This window comes from Daphnia carinata, chromosome 10 (assembly GCF_022539665.2).
Source record: "Daphnia carinata strain CSIRO-1 chromosome 10, CSIRO_AGI_Dcar_HiC_V3, whole genome shotgun sequence".
NCBI classification, from domain to species: Eukaryota; Metazoa; Arthropoda; class Branchiopoda; order Diplostraca; family Daphniidae; genus Daphnia; species Daphnia carinata.
Genome location: NC_081340.1, coordinates 1701835 through 1721622, shown reverse-complemented (window position 1 = coordinate 1721622; position 19788 = coordinate 1701835). Strand labels below are relative to the sequence as shown.

At 39.8% G+C, this 19788-nt stretch overlaps 6 protein-coding genes and 2 non-coding genes across 8 annotated transcripts; 5 read left to right on the top strand and 3 right to left on the bottom strand.

Moving 5' to 3' along the window:
• Positions 1–35: 35 nt before the first annotated feature.
• On the top strand, positions 36–1083 carry LOC130698915 (neuralized-like protein 2). Its single transcript, XM_057521455.2, has 3 exons — positions 36–341; positions 409–533; positions 600–1083. Exons 1-3 carry the CDS (start codon positions 124–126, stop codon positions 899–901), a joined length of 645 nt encoding a protein of 214 aa, XP_057377438.1. The 5' UTR covers positions 36–123; the 3' UTR covers positions 902–1083.
• Positions 1084–1355: 272 nt separating this feature from the next.
• LOC130698847 (unconventional myosin-XVIIIa-like) lies at positions 1356–3343 on the top strand. The gene is made up of 8 exons (XM_057521450.2): positions 1356–1586; positions 1661–1799; positions 1866–2041; positions 2118–2297; positions 2355–2590; positions 2656–2838; positions 2899–3061; positions 3154–3343. The coding sequence occupies exons 1-8, from the start codon at positions 1410–1412 to the stop codon at positions 3241–3243; spliced, it is 1344 nt and encodes a 447-aa protein (XP_057377433.1). The 5' UTR covers positions 1356–1409; the 3' UTR covers positions 3244–3343.
• Positions 3344–3347: 4 nt separating this feature from the next.
• On the bottom strand, positions 3348–5869 carry LOC130698772 (angiotensin-converting enzyme 2-like). The gene is made up of 8 exons (XM_057521444.2): positions 5682–5869; positions 5445–5595; positions 5182–5376; positions 4361–5109; positions 4182–4297; positions 3966–4110; positions 3682–3906; positions 3348–3624 (listed from the first exon to the last, which is right to left on the bottom strand). The coding sequence occupies exons 1-8, from the start codon at positions 5852–5854 to the stop codon at positions 3444–3446; spliced, it is 1935 nt and encodes a 644-aa protein (XP_057377427.1). The 5' UTR covers positions 5855–5869; the 3' UTR covers positions 3348–3443.
• Positions 5870–6485: 616 nt separating this feature from the next.
• Positions 6486–6557, bottom strand: Trnad-guc (transfer RNA aspartic acid (anticodon GUC)). Its single transcript has one exon. It is a non-coding gene; the product is annotated as a tRNA-Asp (tRNA).
• A 2415-nt stretch (positions 6558–8972) lies between these two features.
• On the top strand, positions 8973–13237 carry LOC130698728 (endothelin-converting enzyme-like 1). Its single transcript, XM_057521419.2, has 15 exons — positions 8973–9130; positions 9421–9594; positions 9669–9805; positions 9874–10078; positions 10156–10266; positions 10355–10788; positions 10850–11083; positions 11149–11460; positions 11533–11709; positions 11768–11877; positions 11954–12018; positions 12086–12357; positions 12421–12582; positions 12649–12725; positions 12801–13237. Exons 2-15 carry the CDS (start codon positions 9450–9452, stop codon positions 12898–12900), a joined length of 2541 nt encoding a protein of 846 aa, XP_057377402.1. The 5' UTR covers positions 8973–9130; positions 9421–9449; the 3' UTR covers positions 12901–13237.
• A 75-nt stretch (positions 13238–13312) lies between these two features.
• Positions 13313–13385, top strand: Trnav-cac (transfer RNA valine (anticodon CAC)). Its single transcript has one exon. It is a non-coding gene; the product is annotated as a tRNA-Val (tRNA).
• An 819-nt stretch (positions 13386–14204) lies between these two features.
• Positions 14205–16630, top strand: LOC130698831 (uncharacterized). The gene is made up of 8 exons (XM_057521449.2): positions 14205–14426; positions 14484–14599; positions 14658–14868; positions 14932–15241; positions 15306–15471; positions 15535–15804; positions 15873–16266; positions 16332–16630. The coding sequence occupies exons 1-8, from the start codon at positions 14414–14416 to the stop codon at positions 16448–16450; spliced, it is 1599 nt and encodes a 532-aa protein (XP_057377432.1). The 5' UTR covers positions 14205–14413; the 3' UTR covers positions 16451–16630.
• Positions 16631–16638: 8 nt separating this feature from the next.
• On the bottom strand, positions 16639–19310 carry LOC130698815 (uncharacterized). The gene is made up of 9 exons (XM_057521447.2): positions 19179–19310; positions 18854–18944; positions 18672–18784; positions 18398–18608; positions 18029–18341; positions 17758–17932; positions 17525–17693; positions 16963–17457; positions 16639–16895 (listed from the first exon to the last, which is right to left on the bottom strand). Exons 2-9 carry the CDS (start codon positions 18870–18872, stop codon positions 16780–16782), a joined length of 1611 nt encoding a protein of 536 aa, XP_057377430.1. The 5' UTR covers positions 18873–18944; positions 19179–19310; the 3' UTR covers positions 16639–16779.
• Positions 19311–19788: the final 478 nt, after the last annotated feature.

Below are 19788 nucleotides of genomic sequence, written 5' to 3'. Positions count from 1 at the left end.
GCTCCCTGGTGGCAAAAAAGGGAACTTTAGGCTATTTGGGATTTCGGCCTTCAGGCTTTAGTTAACAGTTGGGAATTCCCGGCCTTAAAGTATCAAGCATGTTACGTAAAAATTAAAAAAATCATGGCCTTTTCCCAAACAACAAACAGTGTTAGATTTCATTCTCATCATGGTTCGAATATTGTATTAGGTGAGAACAACACGGTGGCATATCGTAAGGCAAGTTTTGCCAACGGCCTGGTTTTTAGTGAGAGGTCGCTTAAACCGGGAGAAGTATTTTTCGTTAAAATAACTCAAACTGAATTGGGTTGGAATGGACACCTTCGACTAGGACTAACACAGTAAGTGAAAGATATTTTAAAGCAGCTAATCTTTCATGTCAAACTTAACATGAATTGCATTTTGCAGGTTGGATCCCAATACGTTTTTTGATCTACCACTAATCTCTTTTGATCTGCTGCCACTTGGCCAAACATGGGTTTTCTCTATATTCAAACCTGGTAATGAAGATTCTGAAGTCCGATTACCATCTGGTATGTCATAGATTTTTTTAGATAGTTACATTACCATTACAATAATGATGCATTTGTTTTATTTAGAAGTTGGAAGTTTAATTGGTTTGCATTACAAACCATACAATGAATTATTTGCCCACTTGCACCTGATTGTTGATGGAGTAGATAGAGGAGTTGTAGAATCTGATATCCCATATAACTCTAAGCCCCTGTTTGTAGTTGCTGACATATATGGAACAACAAAAGAAATTCGAATTAGGCAGATGCATGAAGTTACTTCTCTTCAAACAGCCTGTAAAGTTGCCATAATGCAAAACATTGCCCAAAAAGCCGTTGTTTCGTTACCACTTCCAAAGTTTCTTAAAGATTTCCTTTTGTATAGATGAATCTTTCTGTCAAAGTTCATTCTTGTCAAATTTTGTTATTGTATTCTTATGGAATTTCTATTTCTGTTTTACTTTTTGTTTGTATTTTGATGTGAATACCGATATCGCCGTCTAAACAATCATTCTTGTTATTTGTTAAACATTGTTTAGATTTTATCTTAAATAAATAATTTTTTTTTGTACATTTTGTTTGCCTACCATACCTTTTTATGGTAAACTCTTTTCTTATAAGCTGCAACCCGCCAAAACGTGCAAAATTAAAAGTGGGAAGATTGACAAAGTTAGAAAAGCAGAAAGAAAACCAGGGTAGCATAGGTATCATACTATCCCTTCCGTCAAAACGAAACAGAATTACATATACCCATTTGTCTGCTAAAGAAACTTTCTCTGGTGACTGTACAAGCTAATTTGGCAACAAAGCACTGTTTTTGAAATTTGAAAGCGTTTGGTTTTAAGCAGTCAAATTGTGTGTTTGTGGTGCGAAACATTTAGGAATTAGGCCTTGATAATGGCTTCAGAGAAACAAGAAGAAGATGTCGAGCGAATTGTTAATTGTATCAACAGCTGTTGGCCTGACTCTACATTTACTTACATGGATATCCGTAAACCGTGTGGTGAAAAATTCCGTGATGTACTTAAGAAATTTCTTAAAGGTTTTCTAGGTTGCAATTACCAGCTACCCGCTGTAAGTAAAGTTTAGTTTTTAAACTCCTGTGTTCGTTTTATTAGCTAGCTAACTATGAAATTCTTATTTTCTAGGTCAACATGAATGAATTTTCACGGAATCCTGAAATGTTTCCACACTTGGAAGGCAATATGTCACTATTTCGTGAAATCAATGATATTCTCAAGCATCTTGGATACACCAACTTCAAATATGGAAATATGCTAAAACCAAGTGAGTATTAAAGAATGTGTGTTTAGGAAACAGTTTTGTATTTTGACAACCATCATTTTTTTGCAGCATCAAATATTGTCAGAGATGTATTGCTGAGCTTAGTAAATTTCCTTGCATACTTTGAAGCTGAAGAAACCCACAAAGAGGAAATTGAAGAAGAAGTTCAAAGACTTAAACATCAAGTTATAAACAACGAAAAGCGTCTGATTGAAGAGGAGCGTTATTTAGATAAATGCAGACAGGTTTGGATTTGTTTATTCCTTTTCACCCTGTCACTTGTTTCATTGAATTTAGTAGTACTTTCATTGTTTCTTCTAGACTGATGAGGAGAAGAAAATTATGGGGGCTGAATTACGACATATGTTGGTTAATAGAAAGGAAAAGTATTTGAAAATTGAGGCAGTTGTTACAAAGCTAGAAAACGAAGTCGATGATTTCACCAAACGAATACAAGGTATTAGTGTCAGGATAGAGCAAGCTGCATACACATTAAAACAGGTAAAGTGTTTGCATCATCCATTGGTCCAACAGCTTTACCAATATCTATTTTTTAAGGTGGAATTGGAAAAAGAAAGAGCTGCAGAAGCAGTTGTTCCTGATCCAGATGCATTAGAAGCAGAGCTTAGTAAAAGCCATTCTGATAAGGAAAAAGTAGAGGTGGACTTTATGTGCCTTAAAAATCGATTGCCGATTCTTGAGCAGCAGATCCAAGATCGTACAATGCAACTTCAGGAGCATAAAGAAACCCACCAACGCTTAGCACAAGTCAAAACCAGAGAATCTAAAATAAAGTAACACCTCATATGACTCCATTATCATTCACATTTTAACCAACTGGTTTATGTTTTTCTGACAGATTAGAGTGGCAGAAAACTGAGCTTGGTTATCGACAAGTGGACGAAGAGAAACAGATTCTGGAAAACCAATTGAAGAAAGATACGAGTTTAATAGAAAGCAAAAAGCGGATGTTTGATGAATATAATCAGAAAGTAGAACAACTAAGAGGTCAACTGGAACAAGCCCGCTCTGACGTGAAACAGTATTATTTCAACAAACATACGTTATCAAACAAAGAAATTAATTTTATTCATTTTTCCAGACGCATGAATGAAGACGATTGTCGAAAAATGCAGTTACTAGCACGTATTCAAGCTATGGACAACGAAGTTGCTCAGTTGAATCACGATTTGAACTCTGGCCAGAAAGCCCTTGAAGAAGGAGCTGCAATTTTCGAAGCCATTCATTACAAGCATCAGCAAGACGTAAAAATTATTTTTCTGCATTTTACATTGAGAGTTATGTGCTTAATAGGATTTCGATTTTTGACTTATTATTATTTTGGTGTGTATTGTAGGTCGCTGAAATTTCTCGCAAGTACGAAGAACGATTCGAAACCATTCAGCAATTCCTTTTAAATGGAAATTTTCCAATGTTTTCTTCATAGTTTTTTGTCCCACATACATGTCACCAGTAAAGGATGTCAACCCAAGTTCTTTTTGTTACAATAAAATTCATATTGACCCATTAAATATTATTAAAAACAAGGACTCGCGTTTTAATGTATATTTTTATTTTCATAGCACTGCATGAGACAAGGAAACCAATTGCCGGAAATGCTGAAAATATTATAGGCGCTCAGCTTTTTTAGCCACTTGGCGGAATATTCCATCCGAGCGTCTCCCCGTTACGTGCGTTCTCCTTTTCAAGCCATTCGTGAAGCGGCCGGAAATAGTTTAACAAAGGTAATACGGACATTTCACGTTGACCAGTTAATGCTTCCATCGCATCAGGCCATGGCTTGGACGATCCCATGCTCAACATTTTCCTACAGTAGCACATATTCTAGATTAAACTGTACGCAATAGAAGCTCGGATCACTTACGCTAATGCCGTCCCGGCTTTAGTTGAGTTGTAAAAATCACATTTATACAACGGCCCGACGTGATCAGAAATGTCGCAAAGAGCCTGGGCAAACTGGAATTGCATAATGGTCCTGGTGAAGTAACGTATCATGTCGAAATCTCCCGAAACGTGAAAGATTGCTACTGGATCGAGATCTTGAGGATCGTCACGTGGAACCGGTGGTGCTACACCTACTGTTGCCATCCTAAAATGCGATCAGATATTAGATCAAACTGTATCGGTTAATTTATCAAGATTCTCCACTTTTCCAGCCAGTATGCCTGATTCCACTCGTCCGTTGGAATTTCTCCTCTGAAGAGCTTCCATCGCCATGTGTCCTGTACCAGATGAAAAGGCAGAGTGGAGACGGTTGATAGCGCTTGCTGCATCAGAAAGTTAATGTCCACTTCTGCGAATGTTTATCAATGAACGTTGGGTTACATATAACCTCATAATCATAGAATGCAGTTTTCTTTTTACCTGGATCGTCTTCCATTACGTCCAGCAATCCGACGGACTGAAGGTGTTTTGTAGTTGCTACGCTCATCGCCATTAATTCGCCAATGGCCTCGTGAAATCCGTCGTTGGCTCCGTCTCTACACATTCAAAACGGAAGATTCCAGTCGTCATTGATATTCGACGAAAATAAAATTACTCACCTGTATCCGTAAGGCAGATGAGCGTATTGCATGCCATATTGTATGTGACCCAATTCATGATGGATTGTCAAGAAATCGCTAAAACTAACGCTTGTGCACATCCGGATGCGGAAGTCTTTGCCATCACTAAAATCCCAAGCTGTAGCGTGACACACCACTTCGCGATCAGTTGGCTTCTCCAGCATTGATAGATTGAAAAACGTGTCTGGAACAGGTTTGAGTCCCATGGAAACCAAAAACTCATTTCCCATGTCAAACATCCGACAGACTGTGTAATTTTGGGCAATCATGGCCGGTGTGGGATCGACCGATGGTTTGTTTGGATACGGCCGGACGATGTCACCGAGATCGGACCAAAAACGACCCCACATGTCACCGACGAGGTGAGCAGGCAGAGGACCCTTTAGATCGATGACGCTTGGGCCGTACGTTTCGTAGAGTCGACGACGGACGTATGCGTGCAGTTGGCGATAGAGTGGTTCAACTTGTTTGTACAAGTCTTGAACTAGAGATTCCAGCTCTTTAGTCTCGTAGTTTTGTCGCCATTCATCACCGTAATCCTCGTATCCGTTCAAGCGGGCTTGCTTGTTTTTCAGATGGACGTATTTGACATAAAGAGGTCGGATAGCTCGACCAACACCTTCGTGCCATTGCTGCCACGCCCACAGTCGTTCGGTGGCATTGGTCGATGAAGCCATCAACTTGGTTAATTCAGGCTCTAGGGAGTAACATTTCTCTTCTTTGCAAACCTGTTCATTTTGGGAACAAAACAAAGCCTTTCAATAATCAGTGTTTCCTTGATTACAACAATCATAGAAGACCTTATGGTTGCCATATATTCGACTCATCTGATGAAGAACTTGAGTCAATTCCTTCATCTCCTCAGGGTCCAGGCTTAAAGAGCCAACTTTGGTGAGCAACCGATGCGTGTCGTATGTAAATAAGGTGGTGTCAAACGAAGACGCGTTGCTGTTCGCTGTGTCGCCGTAGGCTGACACACGTGCGCTGACTTCTTCCTGTACAGTATGTAAAAATTGACATGGATTTCAGATAAAACACGATACCTTGAATTATAAAAATCTACCACGATGGCTGCATTGTAATCTGTTAAATTTGTTTGGTAGTTCCAGCTTGCCCGTGCCCTCTCATTGACCAATTGACTAAATTCCTTGTTGTATCGCTCAAGAAACTCTTTGGCTAGACCTTCATCCTTGTTGTGGCCAACTGCTGTCTTTCTGTTAGGAGCACTCGATGATTTGATTAATTAAGTAAAAAGAGAAACTCGGCAACAACCGGTATAACATTTTAACACGAAAACTACCTGTTGGCGAACGCCGTTGGGACAGACAACAAGGAATTAAGCACGAGTATCAAGAAGAAGTAGTTCATTCCTCGGCCGTCAGAGACACACTGTGGTGGCAATTTACCACCTAATTCGCCAGATGAAGCGTCTGTCCTGGAGGAACCACTTTGAAAGTTCAGGTAATTTTGCATTTAAGTTAGTTCTCTTAAAATAATCGACAACTTCAACATGAAAATAGCCTAATCGTTGAGTTACAGATGCCTTTCGTGGACATGTTGTTTCTACGTAGAAATGATGAAGAGATCAGAAATACGACGAACATATTATTTTACATTTTTATTTTTTTTCATCTTTTTTTTTTCAAAACTAGTTTGAGCTAGACCAACAATGTGCGTTGCTAGGGGCAAAAGCAAGGAAAACTCAAGATTGAAATTTTTTTAAAGGAAAGAAAGATCAGACGTGTCAAGCGGTGGAAATTGGAAGGTCACACCAGCAAGAATATATGATCAACTCGATCGCGGTCGTTCTTTAACGATGAAATCAAATGTCAGTGCACCATAAAGTTGTAAAATCTATTCCAAAAAAAAATCGTTAAAGCCATATTTAATCTACTTCACACGAGGATGTTTCTTTGTCTTTTTTTTTGGCTATTTATGACAGTGTTTGCTGTAAAATCCTTCAATGGGTCTTCAAAGGTGGGCAATCATCCTCACATTGATTTAAATAACTTTAAAATTTTAATTTTAAACAATCTCGGGTTCTAAGCCATTAAGTAATTTAGCGAAATACAATTCAATTTTGTGGAAATAATCAAAAGTATACCTCCCCGACGGGGAATTGAACCCCGGTCTCCCGCGTGACAGGCGGGGATACTGACCACTATACTATCGAGGACTTATTTACAGTATGGCAAGAATATTATTGGCCGTCATTATTTATATCATTTTGATGTGTTAGTTTAAGACGCAAAAAGCCAAAATCAGAAATCAGGTACTGTATCCAGGCCCGAAAAAAAGATCTGCTTGCACATCAGCACAGCTTGTTCCCGCCTAGTTTGTTCTCGTTCATTTAAAAAACGGTTGGTTTCATGAGAAAACCAATTACGTAATGGAAATCAGCGTTCAATTTTTTCCCCATTTTTTAATTCACATTTTGAAAGATGTATATTAGCGAATTCAGAACATATTGTATTTCCACAACAAGGAAAGGTTCAACAAGGAAGACCGACCATGGGAATGACAAATTTTTAAAAAATATTAGAACTAATTTGGTTACCCACTCTACACTATCAATCCACTAAAGGAATTGATTTTTCTTGACTTTCTGTAATTAATTTCGACTCATTAGGTAGTTTCAGATTATTTAGCGCATCCAGTTCACTTGTCGATGTTAACACTGTCCAGATGTGCTACGAATCTGAATAAGTCACAGTGTGAAGTTATGACGTACAAACCCAAGGGCTTCTGAGAAATTTTCAGTTTAATGTACCGTTACGATATTTTGGTATTGACACGTGTCATCTATGCGGAATAAGATTTGACGGAGCGGAATGCTAAACAGCCGGAAATACTGACGACTGTCTCAAAACCCTGACTTCCCGTTTGTTTTATTGTTCTCGTTTTAGACTAAAACATCAAATAAGAGAGCATTTTTTATTACAGGTGTGTTCGTTTTGATGGCAAGAATTTAATTGTTTCACTGTGCCCTTTTCAAAGTCGATTGAATACGTGAAAACTTGAAGAAAATTGATTGTGGGAATGCCCCACATTGCAAGTTTGCAATGACGGATGATTCAGCGCAATCTCCCTTTCTCCGTAGATTCAGCCACATCACCGTGGAGAAGGAAAAACAATGGACATGTGACTTTAACACACAAAAAAAGTTACGTCATTTAGAAAGTCCATTAACGTCGTTCTAATTGCAATTCTATCGTCCGCGGCTATTCTAGTAGCCAAATCATCCGGAAAAATGGAACCAGGAAAATCCTGGAGGCAAAAATTCACATTTACAAAATCAACGTTTCGTGACCTTGTAGATTAAAATCCACACGACGTTTATTAGCTAAAATTTTGATTATTTTGCCCTGTTGAATATTTTTAGAAAATACTTAAAATATAAAATGACTATTTAAGCGTTCACTTAAATGCATAACGGAGGTCTCGTACAGAGCAAAGCATTTCTTAAGCTGTTTTAACGCGTCGAAATAAAAAGAGAAAGTTAGTAAATACTAAAGTAAAATTTACTGATGTCATTTGCTGATTCAGGTACATACACTTTTGGCTGCACTCAAGGTAAATTCGAGTCATTTGATTGGCTTCCAGCTGTACACACGTCTACTAAAGAGACCATATAAGAAAGTTTGTGGCGCGTCCAATGGTTCAACAAAAGTCGACCCCCGCGTGTAGCTTTCGTGAAATGGGGACATTTGGTTTTATCGTGAAAAAAAAAGCACAAAAGCCATCCATGATGATGAGGCATGAACAGTCCAATCTCTACACCCTAACGAGTTGGCAATCGAAACAAAGACGACCTCGCTCCACATACTTACATTACGGATCGATTCAAAGCAACAGTGCAATAATGATGAGCCATTAGTTATTCATTCATTACATGGCAAACTAGATTTTTTTTTCTAACTATTTCTATGCTGAGTGAATGTGGAGAAAGCCCGACGACTATCCAAAACATTTTTGGGTTGTTCTTTGTCATATCATTTTTCTGATTTCTAACAAAATTACGCAACTTCCGCTTGCAGTCGAAACTAGCTCGAAATAAAAATGTTTACCCGTGCAGCTATAACAGAATTTCGTTTCAATCGAAATAGAGAAAATAATATACTTTTAAACAATGTTTGATAACGAAGCAAAATGGCGTGACAAGTTTTGTTAGGGCCATAAGTTTCACGTTCGGCGATCGGTTACACATACAACACGGACGAGCTGCAGATGGTGAGAGAAAGCAAAAGTTTGGTTCTTTCTCTCTCTCTCTCTCTTTATAATTTCGTTTTCTCTTCGTTATAAAAAGAATAGCGTATATTTTTTTCTCCATTTCTTTTTATTTTGATAGTGTGCAAAAATTGCGGGGAAAGTATAACTCACCAGTAGCTTTAAAAAAATCGAATACACTTTCACGCCTTGGGGATACAGGTTTGCTTTCCCTGTTTGCCGATGAATGTAACGAGGGAGGGACTTGGGTTACATATACAAACTCTCATCGTATACCCCCCATTATAATAGATTGCCGGTGGGTTGGCGGAGAAAGTCCCGCCAGCCAACAGCAGGCCCTAAAGACTACAGCTGAAAACCTAAACGTCAGTTAGTAGCGACTGCAACGTCGTCCCAACAGGTTCTGTTCTTGCCGCCCGGTATAAACGTCAACCCATCCCAGTGGAAGAGAGTTATATTCCACGGGCAAACAAAGGGGATCTATAGATAAACTATTTTATAGTACACACAGCTCACTTCCAGGTAAGTCCAACGTATCCTGGCAATTTTTCTTTTATGCATTTCGAAACTATCGAATCCCTTGATGCGGAACTTGTCATTGTGTTTCGACATTTGGGGACAATGCGTGTGTAACATTTGTTTTCCCTAAAACACCCCTCTCACTTTCTAGAAGAGAAAGAAAAGATCCGTTATGCTTTTATACCCTGGTGACCTCAATCTCTTGTCCCTAATATTATTTATGTACATACTGAATTAAGACGTGATTACAATTAGCTGTTTGAACGTTCTAATCCAGTTTTTATTTGAAACAGAGCGCCAGTTAGCAACAACACATCAAAAAATGACACCCAATAAATCAGTGGAAAATGCTGATTCAGAAATTGAAACAATACCCGGCACTTGCGATTCGGGATGGACAGCGTGCTGGAAACAGCGCACGCTCCCCGAAAAACTGCTCCTGTCAGCGATTGCCATTATTTTTATTGGTATACTTTATTTTTTTTTTTTATTGAAATTTGATCTGCTTACAGCATTTTAATCCATGCAAAAACATCAAAAGGTTTCTTCGTGGCTATGATAGTTTTAGTTGAAATCTATCTGAGATTAGAGGATCGACTTTTAACGGCTGGAAACAAATCGTTCATCGTCACGGACGATGTGATCCCTGTAGGATCGCTAATTGGCAACCTGACACGGGTTAGCAGCTTTTTAAATAAAAATAAAAACAAAAACACACATTAGAAAGTGAAAGAAATCTGATACAGGAACCGGATATGTGCGTGTCATTGGAATGCGTAGAAGCATCAGCGCGGATTCTAACAGCGCTGGATACGAAAGCCGATCCGTGCGACGATATGGCCCAATTCGCTTGCGGTGGTTGGCTCGAACGACAAGCCCGAACGCCTGGTGGTAAAGACGTCGTCCTGGTATTAGAGAATCTTCAAGCTTCGGTCGATCACCAATTGAAATGTGAGTTTACAAACATCGCACGAACCTTCAAATATCCGTTAGGTTCGATTGAAACAACAATTTGTTTGTGTATACAGTAATGCTGGAAAGCCCAACGAAACCGGATGAAATCAAAGCCAACGACAAAGTTCGCAGTTATTTCGCGTCGTGCATGGCTGATCGTCAGGACCAAGTTCGTCACGCTTCCGGTAAGTTGGCGCCCTTTTGTTTTGTTTTTCCTGTCTATACAGCACTTGAAATTCATTCAACTCGTTGTCACCTTGATCTCAAATGCAGTGAAAAAAGCCGTTGACGAACTCGGATTCATTGCCGCACCATCGGAATGGGATCCAGCTCAATGGGACCTAACGGAGTTGATCGGAAAAATCCTGAACGTGAACGGAGCACCGCTTTTTGATCTCGTCGTGCAAGTTGACGATCGCAACACTTCACGTTACGTGTTGAGTGTAACTTTGCCCAGGCAGAGTGGCATCGTTCCGCAATTCCATTCGCCTGTTCCGCGCGACCTCTTGCATCAACTGAACGTCATTCGAGAAAAGAAAGAAAGGCACAGAGTGAAAAGACAATTCCTAGGCATGGGTGATGGCCAACTGGATAATCACGATGAATTTCCTGATTTCGCCATATTTGAATCGTTGAACCATCCTGATCCATCTCAGGACCTTGATAACCAATTTCTACCAGACGCCAATTTCCTCCAATCGATTCAGGTAGGCAAAATCACGACGAGACTTGTAAATTCAACGTGTTAACATGTTGTTTGTCTTAAAGCAATTGTCGAGAGACGCTAGGGCTTCAGCAGCCTTCCGGTTAATGCAGGACCTTGGGGCTTTCAATTCTTTCTCTGGTGCCAATGATTACAGGAAGGAGGAATCGGCCATCCGCCGAGTAATATCTTCCATCGATCACCTGTTGCCCAGCGATCGAGACCGAAAACTCAAGCAGCAAAGTTCCAAAATACTCAACTATTACACAGTGGATTTGCTCCAACAACATTTTGGCTTTGTAATTACATAATCCTCCTGCTTTTAAAAAAAATTTCAAGTATTTATATTCATTTTTCTGCGCAGATCAACTGGCCCGTTTTGTTGCGGAAAACATTTAGAAAAGATGTTCCTATGGATACAACGGTGGTTGTTCATTACCCGGACATCCTTCATCAAATCGAGGCGATTGTGAACGTGACAGAACCGAGAATCCTGCACAACACTTTGCTAATGTTAGTGGTGCGTGATCTCGCTTTGGAGCTCTTCAAAGCACCACCTGGCATGGACAAATGGTCGTTTTGCATCCAGGCAGTTAAAGGAGGATTCGGTGAGATTCTCAGCGGCATCTATCTGCAACATTTCACTCCCGCTCAGCTAGAAAACTACCGAGTTAAGGTCAGCATATCAAATCATTTATTTTATTATTATTTAATAATTTTTGGGGTTTATTTCTGCTGTTTTAATTAGGCTGAAGAGATGTTTGTGGCTCTTAAGGAATCGGTAATTGAAATGATTCAACAGTCCAGTTGGCCAGACTCAATCACCAAAGTGAAAGCCTTGAATAAAGCTCGCAATTTAAAACCAAATTTGGTGGCGCCTTCCATTTTCTTCAATCAAACTTTTCTTGAAAGCATGGCGGCTCAGGTAAGCATTATTGCTTTAACTTAATTGAGTTGAATTCAGAACAATGAATAAATAAAAGGTGAACATCGATGGACTGGATTTCGTAGCGAGTACCTGGCAAATGTACCAACTCTTCCGACGTGATTTTTTCGACATTTACGGCAAACCGGTTGATGAAACAACTGTGACGTAATTGATTCAAAAAGCGTAATACTTAAAAAAACAGGTAGCAGATCATTCTAACCTGGTTATCTTTCATTGACAGGTGGCAAATGCTTGCGTATCCGATGATTGCCAACGCGTTTTACTTGCAGCATTTTAACAGCATGGGTGAGTTTGATTAGTTAAATGTGTAAGACGTCCATGATAGTAAAAATGGATTCATCTTGACATGTAGTGTTACCCCTCGGACTGTTGCACGATCCGCTTTTTTCTCTGGACACGCCCAACTACCTCGGATTGGGTACTCTTGGCTTCATCGTAGCTCACGAGATCATGCACGGTTTCGACAATTCCGGTGTCGAATTCGACGAGGAAGGAGTCAGGCGGAATTTACTTAGCCCGTCTTCGCAACGGTTGTTCCAGCAGAAAATGACGTGCGTCAGCAATCAATTCTCCAACGCCTTCCGCACTGAATATTCCATTAACGGAACTAGCATTGTTCTCAAGGTGGGATATTTACCTATTAAAATGAACGTCGATAAATATCCTTAGAATATTAAAATTATGTAGGTGGATGGCGAACTGACGTTAAATGAGAACGTCGCAGATTTGGGAGCCATTAAAGCCATTGTGGCAACGCAAAGAAGAATGGCCCGTGAGAAGGGATCCCAACCAAATTTACCCGGTTTAAACTACACACATGAGCAAATCATGTTGATCAATGCTGCTCAGGTATTGAAAAAATCTATGACCAGTCATTTAAATAAGGGTAATTCTCTACTGAATTTAAATGTACAGGCTTATTGCGCCCTGATTACTCCGCAAGCTTACGCTCTGATTCTCGGTATGGACGAGCACGCTCCACCTCACGATCGGTATAGACTGATTTCATTTGTTCTCTTCGTTTTCTGTATTTATTTAAACACTAAAAGTTTCATATCGTGAAATAGAGTCAACGGTTTCATGATGAACTTACCCGAATACGGACGGATTTTCAACTGTCCGGCCGGAACGCGCATCAATCCTAAAAAGAAATGTTCCGTCTGGTAGAGAAACCCGAGTCACCTAAATCATTACAATTGTGATTAATCATTCTCCTATGTAAATAATGAATATCATTGATATTGTTGCGTATTCATCCTACGCCGTGTCCGGAGAAAGGAAATCCTGATGTCAGGCACAATAGTCTGTCATCCGCTCCGAGCTCTATCTGTGAACATGTACAAGTCTCATTTTCCGCTTTGGCATCGGCTCGGACATTATTCTTTTTTATTTGTCGTTTCATATCCATTATTTCTTCTATCGAGCTGTTATAATCACGGTGTGCGAGTATATATGTATACGTGTGCAGGTCACTTGAAAATACAGGTACATGCATCGCTCAAAACACTAACAGCATGTAATGAAATTCTTGTATGGACGTCTCGCAGTATCTTAAAGTTTTAACGCAAAGAAATTATAGGCTTCCGTAGTGTAGTGGCTATCACGGCTGTCTCACACACAGCAGGTCCTCAGTTCGAACCTGGGCGGAAGCAAACTTTTACCAAAAGCATGTAAGGTGAATAAAAAAATTTTATTGAAAGATTCTTTCCGATGGCGACCTTCAGTTGTTCTTGAGTTTTCAAGCAATATAGCTTAAGTTGATACATTAATTTCTCATCGGCCTTTTTTTTCTGTTCGCTGCTATCGCCATCTACCGGTCAGATATATAGTAGTTAGTTCTTTATTTACGCTTACCCAAAATTTCTGCTATATAGCACTAGCGCTGTAGCGTACTGGCGAGCTAGCATTGCGTCAAATATTCGGTGTATTTCGAAAACGACTAACTTAATGAAAAAACGGCAATTTTACCACAATCAGCATTCATTTTTGAGTATATCCTTTGATGTTCAACCAACTCCGATGAGTGTTAGTTTTTGCAGAAAAGATTTTTAAGCCCGACTAGTCGGGCTTATTTTGTCGGATTTATTTAGTCGGGCTTAAAAATTTTTTCTGTAAAAACTGACACTCATCGGAATTGGTTGAATATCACAGAATATACTCAAAATTGAATGCTGATTCTGGGAAAATTGCTATGTTTTTCATTAAGTTAATCGTTTTTGAAATACGCCAAATATTTGACGCAATGCTAGCGTGCAAGTAGGCCTACACGACAGCGCTAGCGCGATGCAGCAGAAATGTTCGATGAGTGTATGTGAAGCAATAACTAGAAATCTGACCGCTACATGATGACAGGTGTAGAACAGAAAAACAAGTAGGTTAATACAATTTATTAGTTTTTTAACTGAGCAGTAGATGGCATCTGACTATGTTGACGTTTCAACATAAACAGACGTTTGAAATGCTCATAGCCATAGATTTTTTTTCACCAGCTTTCTAATAATATAACGCGCGTGCTGTTGCGTCCTTGAACTCCTCCCGAAAACAAGTTTTTGTTGCTTCTCCAGCCAGGACCAATAGGCTGCACATCGCTGACGTCTTGCCTTTGTTTGTCTCCTCCTACCAAATGTTATGATCAGTAATTCTTGCTGGCAAACAATTTTTTCTCGCAAAATCTTTCACCATGACAGAAAAGGGTATAAAAAATGTTTTTACCATATGTTACAGTTCTAAGATTATTTTTTAAATAATAGCTCCCGATAGCAAAATTGTAAAATGTACCCTCAAATATGATGACTATATTCCTAACATCTCTCTAAACCAATACCTTTTCCATGAAATGAGTAAATGGAAATCTAGGATTGCAATGGTATGTAATATACATTTTTTTCCCCTTCAAGCTCAGTTATTGTCAGTTGACATCTTAGGTTAACGTCAGTACCATGGAAGAGCTTACTTATGGACAACTGATCTGTGATGTAAACCATTTGGCAGCAGGTCTTCAAGCTTCACAAGGCTTGAAATATGGACAATGTGTTGCATTGGCTATACCTAATTCCATGGAATTTATAGTTACTCTGCTAGCTGTGAACCAGTTGGGGGCAGTTGCTTCATTTGTTAATCCAATCTATACTTTTCGTCAGTATTAGTTTTCCAAATAATACCAAGTTTGCAGTGGATTAAAACTCTTTTTTCTTTAAGGGGAACTGGAACATGTGGCTAGTATAAACAATGCAGACATCTGGATATGTACATCAGAATTTGTTCCAATGCTCTCCAAGCTTGGCAAAGCCGGATATAGTACTAGGGCTGTCGTCATCGACAGCTCGAACACTGAAGCTTCGCAATGGCACGCAATCCTTAAGTCTGGTCAGTCCTTGACCGTCGACCCTCCAAATGTTAACGTCTTTGAAGATCTTGCTACCATGCCATTCTCGAGCGGTACTACGGGCTTACCCAAAGGGGTGATGCTTACTCATCGCAACGTGGTCTCCGCATTGTGTCAATTCAAGTAAGGCTAACAGTAATAAAGATACAATAGAATACTGATCTCTATCTTGTCATACACCCCACAGAGCTTGGTCTCCATACACCGAAAAAGACGTCAATCTTGGTCTGTTGCCCATGTTCCATCAGTATGGTTGTCTTATGGTCCTAACCACTCTAGCAGTTGGTGCCAAGGCCATTATTTTGCCTAAATTTAACTTCTCGGACATGTTACGTGCAATTCAAAAATATAAGGTTCCCAATGAATTTCAATTACACTTATCAGTGTATTAACTTAGTTTCTTTTTCTACTGGCAGGTAACAATGATACCTCTAGTGCCTCCTATAGCTGTTCTCCTAGCCAAACATCCGGCTGCAAACAATTTCGATCTTTCTTCCGTAAGAGCTATTGTTAGCTCGGCGGCACCTTTAAGCTTAGAAATTATAAAAACGATTATTAGTAAGTATAACTGGGACGTCCTTCAAGGCTACGGGATGACTGAGTGTACCTTGGCTACACACTTCATGCCACCCGGCCAGCGCAAATACGGAAGCGTCGGTATGGTTATGCCGTATTATGAATCAAAGGTAGATCGATCAATCTATTTAACTACATGTGTTTGTTATTCTCGTTACACATATTTTTTTATATTTAGATCGTTGATCAAAATACCGGACAAGATCTAGGTGCTCAGCAAGTGGGCGAAATCTGCGTTCGTGGTTCAATGGTGATGAAGGGCTACTGTGGTAATCCGGGAGCTACCGCCGCTATGATTGACGCACAGAACTGGCTCCACACTGGGGACATTGGTTATTATGATGAAGATGGTTTCTTCTATGTGGTTGACCGGCTCAAGGAACTGATCAAGTATAAAGCCACGCAAGTTGCCCCCTCAGAGCTTGAACATTTGCTGTTAACACACTCAGAAGTGACTGATGCTGCTGTCATCGGGATTCCCGACGAAGTAGCCGGCGAGCTTCCAAGAGCGTTCGTCGTCAAACGGCCAGGTTCTACTGTTACTGCATTAGACCTTATTCGTTTCATCGACGGTAAATTAATCAAATTAGTGCATCTAAAAGAATATAAAACTTGACGTTTCAATTTTTGAGCGCAGGTCAAGTTTCTCCCTCTAAGAAACTCCGGGGAGGTGTCGTTTTTCTTGACGCCATTCCGAAGCTGTTAAGCGGAAAAATTTTACGACGTGAGCTAAGAGCGCTCTCTTCCAAATTGTAACACGCAACCTGTGAACCTCAAAAAATCTCGGTGTTCTATTAGCGCTGCGTCATATTGTGATGGAAGCGACGCAATTTGCTTTTTATCAGGCCATCATTTCTAGATATTTTATTTTTCCCTTATTGAATAGAATAGTTTAATCAAATAAAGAAGTTCAAACTTCCATAAGATTATAACATACGTTTGGATAGGGTTACCATCTCTATAACAGGTGTTGCTGATCCCATGTTTCCTGTTCCGACTTAGGGTTCATCTAGACACCCTACAGATAAATGTTCCAGGCCTCTCCGCGAAACTATAACAAGTATTTTTCCCACATGAGCCTATAGTTAGAGCTTACTGCTGAGCTTCAGTTCACGACGAAGGATTTTTCCCGTGGCAGTTTTGGGGATGCTCTTGATAAAGACAACTCCACCACGTAGCCGCTTGTGTGGACTCACTTTATCTAATATGAGAGATTCAATGCATTGAAGAAGATGGACCTGCTATTTGTAAATTATGAAATTGCTAACCAGCCACAAATTTGACGACGTCATCTTCAGTCAGGGTAGAACCAGGAATTTTGACGACATAGGCGCGAGGTAGTTCACCTGCGGCTTCGTCAGGAACGGGAGCAACGGCCGCTTCCATAATGCCAGGATGAGTCAACAGGATCTGTTCGAGCTCGGTTGGGGACACTTGCAATCCCTTGTATTTAATGAGTTCTTTCATACGGTCCGTGATGAAAAAGAATCCATCTTCGTCGTAATAGCCAATATCACCAGTATGCAGCCATCCCTGGGAGTCGATCGTGTGTTGGGTAGCATCGTCGTCACCTATGTATCCCTTCATAATTAAAGGTCCTCTGACGCAAATTTCACCTTCTTCGTTAGGGCCCAAAGCTTTGTTCGTATCAGGATCCACTACGATGGACTCGCAGAAAGGCATTACGGTGCCGATACTTCCATCACGAGAGGAGCCAATAAAATTGCTATGCGTTCGCAGGGTTGATTCCGTCATTCCGTAACCTAAACACATTTACGAATGAGTTTTGCGTGAACGGCAATCAATCATGCTTCATAAACGAGATGAAACCTTGAAACACGAAACATCCAAATTTTTCCACCAATCCAGCTTGAATTTCTTTGCTGAGGGCAGCCGCGCCGGAGAAAAGCAATCGAAGCGAAGACAAATCATAATGTTGCTCGACTGGTTGCTTGACCAGTTGAGTAGCGATGGCAGGAACAACAGACATAATTGAAATCTGCGTTTTCAATGAGTATTTTATTCTAGAGAATCTTAGTGAAAAAAAAAAATAATATTCATACCCGATATTCTTGAATGGCCTCCAACATGTTCTTGAAAGTGAAATGAGGCACCAGAATAAATCGCAATCCTCTGACCATGTTATCAAAAATGCTGCTAATGCCAAAAGTATGATAGAGAGGAAGCATAACAGTATTAAGGTCTTCGGGATTCTTGGGGATATCTTTTGTGAGCTCCCTGCAAGACGTAAGCAACAAATTACAAATAATAAAACTAAATTATAATAATTGTTATCTAAGTGTTCAACTATCAGTCGTTGCGCTTGAAACTAACACATTTTGTCTCCGAGCTGCAATGTAGTTGGCATTTGTCAGAGATACTCCTTTGGGGACTCCAGTAGTTCCGCTTGAAAACAGGATAAGCGCCGTATCTTCTTTGGAATTGATGGTAGGTCGTCGAACAGGTTTACCCTGCCCAAATGCTAACAAACCAGCCCAAGTTGATGGATGCTCCGCTTTGTTCGTCAAAACAATCAAGGGCGGTCGTTGCGCGGCATTTGGAAACAGTTCGTGAAACTTCGTTGAAAATTCTTCTGTCCCAATCCACACTTTTGGGTTTGTAAGTTTAATTGCATGTTTCAGCTCACCTTAGAACAAGAAGGAATAAAAAAGAGGACATAACTAGTATGTTCATTTGAATTACTTATTGTTTGACTGGGATTAATGAGTGTAGCAGCTGCACCACAATAGTTAACACCCAAAACTGCAACAGGGTACTCCAAGCAGCTCGGAAGAACAATGGCAATATTTTCTTTGGGCTGGACACCAAACTTAATTTGTAATCCAGCTGCTAATGCCTTGGTTTGATTGACAATTTGTGAGAAGGTAATGTTCTGCTTGGTCTCTGAGTTGGTCTGTAACAATCAAATAAAATGATAACTCTAAATCAGATTCCAAAAGTGAGAATGTTTCCCTACAGAAGAAATATCATCACCAAATTTTTCAATCTCATTAAGAATGTACTCTGCTAGAGATATGTCTTCAGGAATAACATTGTCATATTCTCCTGGATAGGTCAATATTCTGGAAGCTGCGTGATTACATAGTAACACTTAGTTTAATAAATTTATGTGGTATTTTAAAAGTAAAATTTACCGACCAGGTTGATGCACAGTCATGTTGTGGATAACACAATTGTCACAGCCAATGTGATAAACCTTCTGAAACACTCACAGTATTTGATTGTATAACTGCAAAAACAATATCAACCATGAAGAACCTATCAGAAAAGATAACTGACCCTTATGTCTTGATCATAAAAAAGGACTTTGAGCTTTTCGCTCCCTTATGCTTGGTACCTTTCAATATCGAGTATGTTATGGTTTTATTCTATAACTTCGCCTTGTCTTTCATTAGCGCGATTTTACTTGGCTACATTTGAATGTTTAGCTTTCAAAGTTACTGTACATGGGTTTCCCACTCACCTTATCGGATTATAGTATGTCAAGAGATACACGCTAGCATCGCAGAGGCAGCTAGTGCAAACGCACCAACTACAATAATAAACTCTATGCGCGCCTGAAGCAATTTTATTATCTTTTGTGTATATTTAAGACGATACGTCAAGTCTGTTGACGAATTAAGCGCTGCATGGTGATATAGACAAGTACACTGTTGAAGGCCACGCCACCTGTTGTCGAGGATGACAGAACACTTATATTGACGATATCAGCTATGCAACTGGAAGTCTGAAAGGCTTCCGAGCAGCATAACCAATGGCTTGATATTAAGAGATACGGCAATGGTATAAGGTTTGTTCAGGAGCCAATAGCTGTTCCTGTTCCTGTTCCGAGTCGGGGCGGGTACCCCGATTACAGCCAATCGGGGCAAATGGTTTTTCACATGTTACGTCCAATTATACACTTTATTAATTAATACTACAATTTTATCTAGGCTTACCGTAATACAATTAAAGGCCATGAAATTCAAAATAATGTTCATTTGTTAAATATAATGTAATAGAATAATATTTTGATTTAACGTGCTAAACAGGAGATCACTACCTGTTTCTTTGCCAAAGTTGTTTTCTCCTTC